Below are 13,843 nucleotides of genomic sequence, written 5' to 3'. Positions count from 1 at the left end.
ATGGGAGTGGTGAGGGGACTTTAACAAATTGTAGGTCAACCAGAATCCATTTGAATTATTTTTATTTGGGCTATCAAAGTGACCCTTGGTCATAGGTTGACATCACAAACATGAACGAGAAGGCACAGTACATTTGAGAAATGTTTATTCAAAACATAATCATTCACATATCCTGACATTGCTAAAGAGCTGAAGTTTGCATCTACTCTATACATCCCATCATTGCAGGGGTAATATTTTCAGCCACGGGGGCCATTCTGGACGTAGCAAGGATAAAGGCAGTCGCATAATGGTAGTAAGTTGGGCCTTTGAACAAACGAAGTCCGTCCTGACCGCATAAAGCAGCATCAATGTCAGACAAGGGCAGGGGGAAATCGCTGGTCAGAGCTCTTGGTGTAGCTGACATGTCAATGCCGAAAATATTCCTTCCTGAAAATAGTAACGTGAATTGTTAATGGTGGTTTAATAAAAGTGCATACGTGAAATCCGACAAATTTACCTTGGATTATGTAAAGTGTATGTTCGCCGTCGCATAGAAAAGCAGCATCTACATGTCCCTCGATGCCCAACTCTTCCTTAATAGGTTTAGGGTAGCCTTTGATGAGGGTGTTGTGCGCGTCTGATTTATAGATGTACACTTGGTCACCCTGCAGATGAAGAATGTCACCTTAGTGTGTAACAACTAATCAAATTAAAACAGGATTATTTTTTCTTCGCATTGTTTAACAGTACAACTTTACGATATGATGTTAGCAAAAACTGCCACTGCATATTGCATAAGTGTAAAAATGTACTGCTCAAGTCAAAGTAAGACACACATACAAACAATTCCAGCTTGGTAGCTAGCCATTCAAATAAAAATCATTATGGCTGAGATTGACACAAAGTGCAAAATTGAATTTTTTTTGTCAAAATTAACACTGAAAATGTGAAGACATTTACCTTTATAAAAAAAAAAAAAAAAAAAAAAAAGACAGTGTAGAACTTAGTGCCATCTATTGGCAAACTAATAGAATGCAACAATTTTGAAACACACACCGCAAGCCTACCAACTATTTGGAGTGAGTTGGCGAGCGAGAAACCCGAAGAGCAAGAAGGAGCTGGAGCGGCTAACAAGAACAAAGCAAAAGGGAGACAAGCAGAGGGAGCCCGAATCACGGAGGTCAGACCCCAGTTGTGGAAGGCTGTCGACCCACCGAGTTTGCTACTGGCTGCAAGCACCACCAGAGATCAACTACATTCACAAACTGAAGTTCTTCTCCTCTGGGTATCCGAAGCTAATTAGAGATTAATAGACCTATGTTTATTTAAAAAAAAAACAAATGAATTATTAGTTCACTATCACCACTAGATGCCGCTAAATGTTTTCAACAAGGAAGAACAAGTCCAGTTGCCTCGATTTGACTTTGTGCCCTTGCTCTGGATGACAGAATCTATACATGCAACCCATGTGGGGTTTTTACTAGACTTACCTTCATCATGTAGAGTTTGTCTGCGTATGAAAAGACAGCATCCACCCCATTGGTCATCTCCTTCCATGCCCGAGTTATCAGGAATGCGTGAAGGCCATCACGACGGCTGTCCAGACGCATGTACACTGGCCCTGTGCAGTAGATAAAACTTGACACGCCGTCCTTGAACTTTGAGAAGGTTTTCAAATAAAAGTGACCTTACCTGCAAAGAAATATTTTCTGCCTTGGTCGTCCGTGGTTATGGCATCTATTTTGACCTCGCTGCATTTCGGGATTTTATAACCACTTCCATGGTCTGCAAGCCCACACATGAAATTAAAATGACAATTAGAAATAAAACAAAATATTTTTGGGGGGTGCAACATTTGATGAGCTCACCAAAATTGAGACACTTCATGAAGTAACGGCGGGCGTCCTTTGGGTAGTCTCCGCTCACCTCTCCTGAGACCGGGTTAAATCTGGTGAAGTTGTGACCATGGAAGCAGTAGTAGTGCTCCAGCCAGCGCAAAGCAGACGTGCACACGGGCAGGTGGGACCACGTCTTTATTTTGACAAGCTTTGTGTCAATGTCATAAACATGCACGTCGTGTCCTGTGAAGATGAGTCATTAGACTTTTGGAGAAATCACATACTGTTCATTTTTGTAAGACTAATAGCCGTTTACATCAAATTTTGAATGACAGCTCTCGCTTTGCCATTTTTTCAGATTCTTGTATTCCCCCTCCCCAAGTGAAAGCCAGCATACCCTTTAAGAACAGAACCGAGTTGGCCACACACTCTCCTTTTGGACACTCCACAGCTGCATCCAGGTGAGAGGGGATTCCAGGGAAGTCATCCTGTATTGGTTTTGGATACCCAGTCTCAAGAGACTGATTATAGTAGCTAAACACCTTGTCATCCTGGAAGCAAAATTGGGCACATTTGTCATACTGTAGCAATCAACATGGCTCACGTCACCAAATGAAATGGTTCTACTTGTACCAGGAAGAAATACACGTGATCGTGGTCATCGTGGTTCTCTGGGTTGTGCATGCGAAAGGCGGCGTCAACGTGGCCGATGAGATGATCATCATCAAGTTCCTTGAATAACTCATTGGAGAGCTGAGCTGGACCATGGAACCCTTTCCACAGGTGGGCTCCTACAGGGAATGAATCACAATAGGGCCCTTACGTTAGAAAACACTCATCAATGATATAGAGAAACGACAAAGAAATTCTCATGAGACAACGTTAGATGAACCTTAGTGCACCTTTGAAGAAGATGGTGTTTCCTTTCTCATCCGGAGTGATGGCGTCAAACTCTATCCCATCACATCTGTCTGGCAGGGTTGCATTCTGGACACCTCCATCTTTAGGACGTCAATGAAAAGACGGAGAGATACATTGCATTTAGACACCAAGTTACCATACTGTGCATTGATTTGGCATTCGAGTCATGGAATGCTATTTACATTTAACAAAAAAGGAATAAAAATCAGCACACCTTTGTTGGTGACATCTGCAACGGGCCTGTCAAAGATGAAAAACAAAACTTATTATTTTTTAAGTTTTGTTTTCATGTTCCCTAAGTCTGTAATTCAAGTTGGAACATGATGAGTCAGCACCTTGCATCAGTCAACACACATATTTGTTCAATCGAACCGCTTTGCAAACAAAGTTTTGAAATCTCCAGGTCCAGTGAAAGACCAATTGATCTGAAGACAAATAACGCAAGTATAGTTCATTTTAAAATAAAACTTGTTACAAGGCTAAAAAGCCCAAAAATAGATATACTTTAAAATGATTGTATTGATTTGCATTCCGTTAAATAGGCTGAACATACGTACAGTATGACTGAAAGGAGCTGAATAAAAAAAATATCGCAGCACTGAAGTAGTTCAATATTTGCATTGCAGATGGAAGCATTATTATTGCATTGAATTTCAAATAATTCAAGAAAAACAACTTACAGCGATGCGCCGAAGCCGAGGATGAGGCCGAAGTAGAAAGTTGCGAGCAGCTTCATGCTGAGCGATCTTTTACCAGACGGCCACCAGTTCGGCTTTTATACTTGGAACTGCCTTGTCTTTGCAGTGCAGGTCTGGTTCAATCATTTACAGTCCTAATGACTGGTGCTGGGTTTTTTTTTGGTCACGATTGCTGTTTTTGTCAGGGTTGTTAGGGTTTTGTGTCCACCTGCTCTTGTTAGCCCCCCTTGTGTCCATCAATCAGCTCCCTCTTCTGTGTTGTCCAGGTGTACCTCGTTGTCTCGTTAGTTTTCCTGTAGTTCCCCCGCTTCTGTTCAGACTCTTTTGGATTGTTGTATCTGTTTGTGTTTGCTGCCAGTTGTCACGTTCACAGGTCCACATGACAGTTTCTGTCCTAATTTTAATAAGTAGATCAGCTCACGTGAATGTAGTCAAAGTTTTTACTTTGGGTGTGGTTGATTGATAGTTTGCTGTGTTACCTGATAAGATTAGAAGGACACGGAAAACAACAATTGAGTGCAAAGAGTATTCTTATAATTAATCACAATATACCAATTAAAATGACCCCATTACCATCTCAAACTGTCCTTGTAAAAACACTCAACATAAAAGCACAAAATATACTTTTGAAGCAATATGTTCTTCTGGATGTCAACTGGTCAAAACATAAGGTACACCTGCATTAGTGCAATGACGTCCTATATGAGCTGTATCGAAAAGTCTACAACAATCTCTTGACTGACACTAATAATGAGGTAGAACTCCAATACTGTACATAATAGGGAATTCAGTTGTGTTTTGAGTTTCATAACTGAAAACTCTTCAATCTTGAATCTTTCATTTGCATTCCGAATGCAAATTTTCATCATGAATGAAAATGCCTTTACTCTGTTCCAGCCCCACCCAAACTTACAGCGAAAATATTTGTAAAGTGTTTTTGTTTGTTAGTTAGTTTTTTTTTTTTTATAGGGAAACTAACACTCTATAATATTGTACTTCATAAAAACATAGGGTAATAACACAACTAAATAGAGTGTTAAGAGTTGAACAGTTAGCACATCGTGATTTTGCTGCTCTCTCGGGAGTGACCGACTGCCTTGGCCACTGGGGGGCAGCATAATAGTCACAGTTTTTTTGCAGAGGATAAAGACTATATGCATGTGAGTACTGTATCATTGTATTGTCTGTTTACATGTGGTGTTCCATTGGTGATCATCCATTGCTCAAAGAGTTATAATACTGCAACCATCGATAGCCTGACAATAGCATTTCCCATTATGTGCTAGCCTTAAGCTAGCAGGGGCATTTTTAAGGCAAAGCCATTTAGGTGTTTTAAATACACAACGTAAACTTCAACTGTGAGTGGCATTAAAAAGCTTGAAGCCTCTTGAAGATTTCTTCACTATGTAACTGCTGCTTGTTGAGGTAGGTCACTGTCACCATTCAGATCTCCTCGCTCAAGTTTGTGCTTGCAAATCAGCCAAATGACAATTGATATCTTGGGAAAACTTTCATGTTGGATCACTCTTATTTCAAGGTCCCACTGTATTTCAGTATATATCCTTTACCAAAAGCAAAACTAAACATTTTTATATTTAATACAGATCTTGAGTCATGTATTAATTTGTGCAGGTGCAACTAACGTTTCATTTAGTGTGTGTGTATAGCATTTCAAAAAGTCAAAAAGGGGCTAATCTCTCATCAAAGCTATCACTGTCAATGCAATACATTTGTTTTCAGAAATAATCCAAAGTTTATTTACTATTTAAGTGTCTCACTTTTGACAAGATACAACAATCATATTTGATAATACATATGGTACACTTGATCTTTCAGGAGTATATCTTATTCTTATTTTGTGAAAACAGGTGAGAATATCTTATTCCAACGTAAACAGTACAAGCTAATTATACTCAAATGTTCATGCTGTGCTACTTCAAATCTATTTAAGTTCATCAAAAGGTTGACTACAAAATGTTTGTAGTCTTCGTAATCCTCTGGAGCTCATTTGTAGCGATAGACCTTGACGGAATGATTCATGCTGTCCGACACGACCATGTGGCCATCGGGGAGCAGCGCGAGACCTCTTGGGCTGTTCAGCTTATCAGTCACTATCGGCCAGCCAACACCCATGGACGGGTAGAAAAGAACCCGATGGTGCTGCTTTCCCCAGTCTGCCACCAGTACATCCCCATTGCCGTCAATACAAAGTCCCCAAGGGCAGGATAGGACAGGCCCGAGGCTGGAGCAGACCCCCAAGACTCGTATTGTACTCCATCCAGGCTCCAGAACGCGTATACATGGCACACGGCCACTCTCATTGCCTCTTTCTGACAGCGCCATGAGTCCAGTTGTGAGACAGGCTGCCACCAGGTATGGCCTGTGGTAACCAGTGACAACTGTACGCTCTAGCCTGGCCCCGGTTTTGGGGTCCAGCTTCAGGGCAGTTAGGGAGCCACGCTTGATGTCGGCAACCAAGAAATCATCTTCACGCGTCACAGTCACCCCTCGAGGAGCATCTAGTTTTTCATTGGTGGAACCATTCATTATGCCTCCAAATGTCTGCAGCAGGCGTCCATGACGGTTGAAGACCAACACAGCTCGCTCGGCGGCGCAGGTCAGAGCAATGAGTCCTTTTGAGTTGACAGCCACGTCAAAGTAATTGCAGATGCGGGAAGATCTTTCTGATCCGGAAGGGGTCACCTGCTGCACAACGTTGTTCTGGAGGTCAGTCACCTGAATCCGAGCATTTCCACAATCCACCACAAACAGCTGCCCTTTACATGTTGCGTGTATACCGCTTGGCAGGTTGAAATCAGCGCGGCCTGATCCTTGTTTTCCAAATTGTTTCACCAGAAAAGCTGATTCAAGCACAGTTGAACCGACTTCTTCCTCTAACCCCTTCGAAGCTGCTGCATCATTCTCTTTGCTGTCATTGTTGTATTGCTGTGATTTCTCACTTTCTATGTCTGGCGTGGACAGAGATCGATTCACAGGATTGAAACCAAACACCTTTTGAACGGAAGTCTCGGGTCTGGAATGTGGTTTCCTGGTATTTGTAGCGCAACTGTCTGCTTCAGACTCTGATCTATGTCCCTGGTCTTGCTCAAGAGTCGACTCAGCTGCCAGGCGTATTTTATTGACTTTTCTAATAGCACCACAGTCACCTTTGTCACCAAGGCTCACAGAGCTTAGTTTTCCGGAGAACTTGTCAGAAGAAAGTGAATGGCGGTGCTCCTGCTTGAAGGATCCATTGACTGAAATATTTGCAGGGCAAATGAAACATGATTCCTCTCTGATTGCTAGAGATGGAGGGCTTCCACTGTCCTTTGATGATTCATTTGACGTGGATAGGGCTTTTTGAGGAAACGAATTAGCACTCGTGGAAAGGTATCCAAAACTGTGCCTGGAAAGGGAATCACTCTCCAGAGGGGAGGACATTTCTTCACACGAGACAAGGACAAAGGCTTTTTTCTTTTTCTTTGCCTTTACAGTGGAGGGCTTCTTGGTTTTTTGGCATTTGCCATCTAATTCATCGCTTTCGGATTCTCCTAGACTAGAGACGGGTGGAATAACAGTGAAGAGGTCTTGTTCGTGTATGTCTAAACACTCTGAGTTATCTTCCTCCTCCTGGGAGGACTCTGAAACACCACGATTACTTCTTATGGAAGACATTGACGATCTGAGTGCCTCATTCGCAGTAGAACTGAACAGATTTTGTTTCTGCAAAATTTTAAGGTTCTCGCACTTTGTCTTTGTGCTCTCCTCTGGACTTCGTCTTTGCCCTGCTTTGACTGTTGAAGCTTCTTTCCGGATCTCAAGAGGGGCGATGTTTGAAAATGTTGAGTCTCCTGAGTGCAAGGCACACTTCTGTCCTTGGATGCCACAGACACCACTTGGATAAGTTATACTTTGCTCATAGACATTTACCTTACCCAAGCAGAGATTTTTGGACTCTGTTGGTAGGAAGCGGACCCTTTTAATTGTAAGAGAGATTTCCAATGGCTGGGTGACCTCTGCTACCCCTCTTTGTAGCTGATTTTTGTTGGCACCCCCAGCTGTACTGCCCCATCTCTGTATCTGCTCCTTCAGCTGCCCCATTTTTCGAAGTTGCTGATCGATGAGCGTTTGCACAACCCTCACTGCCGCTGCATTTTCCCTCTTCACCTGACTCAGGAGACGCTGGGCTTCTCTGTGATCCCGCTCAACCTTTTCAAGAAGACGACGCTCTTCCCTCTGTGCCCCAATCGCTGCGTTGTCCAACTCCTGGTTCACCTCATCCACCTCAGCCTGCTGGCGCTCCCTGAGGCTTTGCAGTTCTCTCTCCCCTTGCTCCAAGTTGGAGAGTGCCTGTGTTGCCCAGGGAGGTGGTGAGGCAAGAGACTGTGATGTAAAGATGGACTCTTTTGGACTCCTTCGAGGCACTATGGATGCTAGTTGTCTTGGTTGGGGAATGCTTTGTGTTAACAGTGCTGAAAAGCCGAGAAGAGGTCTTCTATCTTGAGAGCGCAGTAACATTGTGACTGGCAGTAAATAACACTGATCAGTTAGTGTTTTCTGCCTATGAAGACACAAGAAGAAAATAGTAGATCAAAATCATGAAAAAATACCAAATTAAAAGATCAGACTAGAAAAGGCTCAGGCATTTTCATCAAAGGGTGTCACATGTGGTCTTGAATATGAACTAGGTCTTCTCGGGTTTCTCTTTGACCTAACGACATACTCAGATGTGACACATACATGTATGAGGGTTCATGTATGACGCCTTGCAACTGTATCCGTCATCATCAACTGCACAATATTCTCAAAGTTTCTCTACAGACTATTAATTGTAGCAGATTTCCCTGTCATCCCTACTGTCATCTTTTCTTTGGATGAGATAAATGGAATGAAAGCAATGAAATACAGACCCTCAGCTGGCACAATTTCACACATTAAAAGCATTATGTGTTTGGAATTTCCTGAGGACTTTTTGAGTATTTTCAGGACAATTATTCCAGACCAATGACCAAACTCAACAAAATAAAGTAAGAAGTTAGTTCTTCTCTACAACCCAACCACCATATAACATGTAAGAAGCCAGTGTGATCCTGATACGCACGCTTATGACAGTTTTCATCGTTTCTCAATTTGTTTTGACATTGACCATGTTTCCCATAACTGGTTGTGTGTTCTTCTTTGTGGTTTTCACTTGACCTTTAGCTTTTTGCCCGCTTATGGTTCAAAAGTCTCATCACTCACAGATCATCCAAACATTTCAACAGTGTCAAATAGTTCCGTCCTGAAGTTGCACAGACGCTCATTGTTCCACTGGAGGCATTGGAAGTGAGCTGTGCCTTTCAGCTACTAGATTACGAGGAATGTGAGGTGCCACCGGCGTTGGGGTCACGTTGGTCCCCTTGAAAATGAGCTTTTATTTCTGATGTCGTACGTGCGAAATGGATGGCCGGATGACATGACAAAACAATTCTTGGTATCACTGTGCGCACATTAGCAATTTCCCAACCCCAACACCTGCAAGGAGGAAAAAGAAGACGGCTTTTGCAGAGGATGAAAAGCTGAGGTGTCAGGTTGCCTCTGGAAGCATGTGACCTCCAAAATCTCACTCACACGATGGAAAGAGAAAAAATTACATCAGAGGTTGGATTGTTTGTTTTTTTGTGAGGGAAGTTGGAGAGGAAAATATATAAAATGGTGCCCCAAATAGCCACCATAACAATTCTTATTTCACACCACGGATCGTTGAGAGAGAACAAGGAGGATACATATCAGCGTCAATCTCGTGACCCGTGTGAGAGTACTCTCACATTACACAGCATTAAAGTTAAATTAGCTGTGTGGGTGGCCAAGTTATTGAAAGGCCTTTTTTTGAGGTCCTCAGACAAAACAACAAATAAATGACACCATCTAGAGCCTATTAAAACACATTTGAATTTTAAAACAGACATGGGCCATCTCATTTATATGTATTCATTCTCATTGTTGAAGAATACAAATTTAATAATGAATGTATTTTCATTATTTGTATTAAATCAACTAACAAATTGAATGATAAAAAGTGAATATCATTTTGTTTTCCTAAATAAATAGACATTTTAATTAACACATTTTGAAAAAATGTATATGGATTTTAATGTTACTTATTACTATTTACATGAAATTTAATGAGACAAATGAATAAAAATAAAAATGAATACATCCATTTTAAACAAACAATTTAAATCTACTAAGGCTAAACATTTGTTAACTATTGTAATTAACTTTTAATAATTATTAATTCCCATTTTATATTTCTAATGATTTCAATTTTAATTTATTAACCAGTTATCTAATAAAATCAATTTTAAAAAATCGATTTATTTTACTTATATATATTTTTTTATTATTTACATTAAATACATTTACTAATTATTTAATGAAATAAATGAATAAAACAAATTTTTAATGAACAAATATTACTAAATTGTAATGACCAAACTTTTAACACAAACTCATTAATAAAAGCAACAAAGATTAGCCTATATTGGACCTGTGATAATATAAGTGCACGGTTGCAGATTTTCCCACCGCATGATCTTGAAAGATCCAGGATATTTTAAACTAAGCAGCTATGAGTTAATCAATGAGCCTAAAGATGGAGATGTTTACAAAACTACATTCAAGAATTCAGAATGGACAAATACTGGATAAAGCTCAAGATACATTGAAAGAAGAGAACTTACCTGCATTCAAGGTGCTCTTCGCCACGCTGTTCTCCAACCTGCACTTCATTCGCTCACCAGTCCCCCCCCCCCCCTCCCCCCCCCCCCCCCCCCCACACACACACACACCGCCCTACTTTCTGTCATGGCATTGTTTGAAATCTCTTTGTACTCCATATCGAATCAGTTTTCTTCAGGTACTCCAGGTTAAGTGGATATATAATAATTAATTATAATATAGATAACTACAAGTTATTATATATATCTCGAGATTTTAATTAGTATTTAGACTTTCTTGTCACAATTAGTACACTGCATCAGTTTTTAGTCAGAATAAAATGGTTTTTTTGTAAAGAACGTTTTGACTGTCTAAATATGTCTCCTTTAATATTAATTAGTTTTTCATTCAGTCATTCAATTGGTTGACATTTTACCAATTTTAAAAACGGGACCATTTTCTTTTCAAGAAAAACTGGTAATAAACTATTATATAATTCGATTTGTATGTCATAACCATCAATGATACATTAATTTATATGTCACACCTTAGGCTATGTTTTGCTGAATTTGGCACACCACAGTTAATGACACTCAGATACCTGAAAACTTATTTTTACAAGTTTTTGCTGAATAAATAATTCACAATTAAATAAAGTTACATTTTATCTGAATATTAAATTAATTTTAGTGTTACACTAATTACAGTAACAGGATTTAAATTAACGCTTAATGTTATTTTTTGCTTAAGAGTACATGCTAGCTAGCTGCTATGCTATGCTATGCTATGCTATGCTATGCAGTGACAAACAAATTAGCTAAACTATAAAAAAGAGTAACTACCATGTCCTTTTGGTTGCGCTGTTTTGAGTAACACACTTCCCAGCTGAAAACATTGAAATATATATCTAAAAAATAAAATACAAGGAAGTACTTCAGTGGTCAGCACAATTAGCTTGATTATGTCATCAGAAAAGAATTCAACCCTGCAGCTTGAGATACGAGCCTTGGTATGTCCCCAGTTCACCACTAGATGTCAGCAAACACACATTTTTAAAGGGCCTAAATAGACTTGCAACCATGGCTTGGCAGTACTATATTGATTCGAACTGAAAAATCGTAGAGCATAATGAAGCAACAACCCTTCTCACAGCTGAGATTCATGAAGCAAAGATGCAAAAACAAAACACTACTGTAGCTACATCAATTCAATATTCCTGGTCCAGAAAGACCATACCACTTTGCTGGACATTTTTATTTAAGACATTTTGCAGAAGGCTGACTTTTTCTGAAGCATCAGCAATGTGTCACAGGTCCACATACAGGACAGCCACAGCAGACTAAACAGCCAATTAGGCGCTCACACATGTTTTCCTTAGCAGTAGAGGAAGTGCAAGTCGTGTTAGTACAATATTCCCTCCCATGTTTTCAGCCAATATTTCTCTCTTATTGGTGGAAGCAAGCTGCGTGTTCACAGCTGCTGTCAACAAATGGACCCAGAAATGCATCTATCTGCACTCCAGTGGACGTCATTTGCGGTTTCATTTGTCATGTGTTAAAGTGAGCCCAAGACCTCCTCTGTAGCTTAGGCTTGATGAAGAAGCTTAACCCTTACATGCCGTTTGGGTTAAATTTGTCCTGGTTTGACATTTGACAGCTATAAAAAAGATATCCCAAATATAATTCTTTCACCATCCTTTGACGACACAAAATAAAAATATTCAATGTGTGAATCTCGAAACAGTGAAGCAGTCTCAGTCATGTATAAGTGTATTTTTTATGGGACAGTTGTGTTGATGTTTGTGGGGGAGTTCGAAACAGTCCTGATTACAGTTTTTGAAGGACCACGGGGGAATCTTGAAACAAGTAAAACAGCATAAAGGGGAAGTCAACCACTCAACCTTAAACATTTCTTGACTTTATATGTGACCTCACTAGTCTAAACAGGACACTCTGATTAATATTACATTGTTTTTGTTTTGTTTTTAGTCATTAATTTTTCCTTTCGGACAAATCATTGTGACAATTTCAATAACAGCTCACCTGTTTTCTGAAGCTGAGCTTGATGTAATTTTTACTCAACAGCAAGTGGCAAAATGGCCGCCTTCTTATGTTGATAAAAACTGTTGGATTTTGCTGCTTAATTCATATTCCACTATATATCCAATATTAACCAGAATGCCATATTTAGACTAGTGGGGCTGGATAGAACATATTATTCTCAAGATTTCTTTTTTGAGGGGGTGGGTTGACTTCCCCTATAAGGAATAGTATTAGAACGCATACAGATGTCAAATTGTGCCTTGGCGCAGCCACAAGAGCTTGAGAGTATAGAAAAGAAATCATTAGGCTACAAAACATTAGCATCATAGCGAAGCTTGCAACCTCAGTGGCCAAAATCCACATGAGAAACGAATGCAAAAAATGGCGGCATTAACCCTTTAATCAGTGTGAGAATTATGAGGGTTCCTTGAAAATTTTTCTTCACGCTAATTGGTCCCTATCCGCTAAAAGTTTGCTTGAACATAATGAAATCCTTTGAAAGTCAACCAAACCGAGTCAGCATGTGGCGCTCGCATTAAGGCAATAGAAGCCAAAAGCCATCTTCTCGGCCCACCGGACGCCCACCACACAGGGGTCCTACGGGCAGGCCGGCTGCCTGTGTGACTGATTGTTTCTATCTCCCGCCCTGTCAGCAGAGATGGAGAATTATCTCTGCCTAAGGTGGCGCCCAGCTCGCCTGTTATTATTTTTATTATTGACATAAGTGATAAACCTTTGATGCTCGCTTCACGTCCAACATGTATGCAATTAAATCAGCGCCACATCCGGGCTGGCGTATGGCAGAGTAATGGGTCCAATAGCAGCTTCAACAAAATGATAATGTGATTCCGCCAGGGAGAATTACAGCCTGCTACTGTATATGTGCTTCCATATAGATCAGTTTGATACATGACAGGAAGGCTAATGCATTATTATTATTACCAAGTAGACCTGTTGCTAACAAACAATAAAAAAAAATAAAAAAGCCATCACAGATGGCGTTAAAAAGGTGGTCAAGAAAGTCTGGCCCACTTTACATAAAGAAGGTAATATGAGGTGATGAATATGCTAATGGTGCTCATTCGAGGGGGACTCTCTCTCTTTTCAGAGGGGAAGATCTGTTTCTGCTATAGATTCGATTAATTCCTCTTCATGCCACTCCTCATTTTGCTGTCCCACTACCCCCCCCCCCCCCCCCCTTCCCCGCTCATGCTGTCGGGCCGATGATATTAGACGAACAATCGCAGAAACAAAATGAGCTGGAACAACCAAGATGGGAACAGATGGCACGTAATTGCCTGGCGGAGGAAGCCAGGGAGTCAATTTTTACCCATCCCAGAGGAGTTGCACTTGTGGCGGGGGGGCCGGGTGGGGGGGCTTAGTGCAGGTGCATTTGTTTTGATCAGATATGGCCTGGAGGAAGCATGTGAAAAAGATTCATCACAGGCGCATTAAGCTGAGAGATTTAACAAGGCGCACTGGCTGAGACTTCAATCCGAAGTTTTGACTGGGCCAAGACTTCACACATTAATATCATACTCAAGTGTTGCACAAACTGTCAGACGGTCCTGAGATCGGCCAACTCAATTTAACACTCATTTGACAAAGTAACAATATAGATCATGTGTGACAACTTTGCAACAAAACACTAAAGATGATAGAA

The 13,843-nt window shown here is 40.6% G+C and overlaps 2 protein-coding genes across 4 annotated transcripts; both read right to left on the bottom strand.

Annotated features, from left to right (window-relative positions):
* Positions 1-128: 128 nt before the first annotated feature.
* Positions 129-3,562, bottom strand: hpxb (hemopexin b). Its single transcript, XM_086069446.1, has 10 exons — positions 3,422-3,562; positions 2,956-2,981; positions 2,723-2,821; positions 2,454-2,611; positions 2,218-2,371; positions 1,851-2,063; positions 1,675-1,767; positions 1,473-1,603; positions 500-647; positions 129-429 (listed from the first exon to the last, which is right to left on the bottom strand). The coding sequence occupies exons 1-10, from the start codon at positions 3,475-3,477 to the stop codon at positions 203-205; spliced, it is 1,305 nt and encodes a 434-aa protein (XP_085925572.1). The 5' UTR covers positions 3,478-3,562; the 3' UTR covers positions 129-202.
* A 1,657-nt stretch (positions 3,563-5,219) lies between these two features.
* LOC147178791 (uncharacterized) lies at positions 5,220-11,110 on the bottom strand. Of its 3 annotated transcripts, XM_086069443.1 has the most exons (3): positions 10,981-11,110; positions 6,176-8,000; positions 5,220-6,142 (listed from the first exon to the last, which is right to left on the bottom strand). In XM_086069443.1, exons 1-3 carry the CDS (start codon positions 11,031-11,033, stop codon positions 5,444-5,446), a joined length of 2,577 nt encoding a protein of 858 aa, XP_085925569.1. In that variant the 5' UTR covers positions 11,034-11,110; the 3' UTR covers positions 5,220-5,443. The 3 variants fall into 3 exon arrangements, with proteins under 3 accessions (XP_085925569.1, XP_085925568.1, XP_085925570.1); XM_086069442.1 differs by having other exon boundaries at positions 5,220-8,000; XM_086069444.1 differs by lacking the exon at positions 10,981-11,110 and adding an exon at positions 10,162-10,209 and having other exon boundaries at positions 5,220-8,000.
* Between the last annotated feature and the right edge of the window lie 2,733 nt (positions 11,111-13,843).

This window comes from Leptonotus elevatus, chromosome 2 (genome assembly GCF_054856555.1).
Source record: "Leptonotus elevatus isolate MCC_2025b chromosome 2, RoL_Lele_1.0, whole genome shotgun sequence".
Taxonomy (NCBI): domain Eukaryota; kingdom Metazoa; phylum Chordata; class Actinopteri; order Syngnathiformes; family Syngnathidae; genus Leptonotus; species Leptonotus elevatus.
The sequence above is the reverse complement of the archived record's forward strand: the minus strand, read 5'-3'. Positions and strand labels throughout refer to the sequence as shown.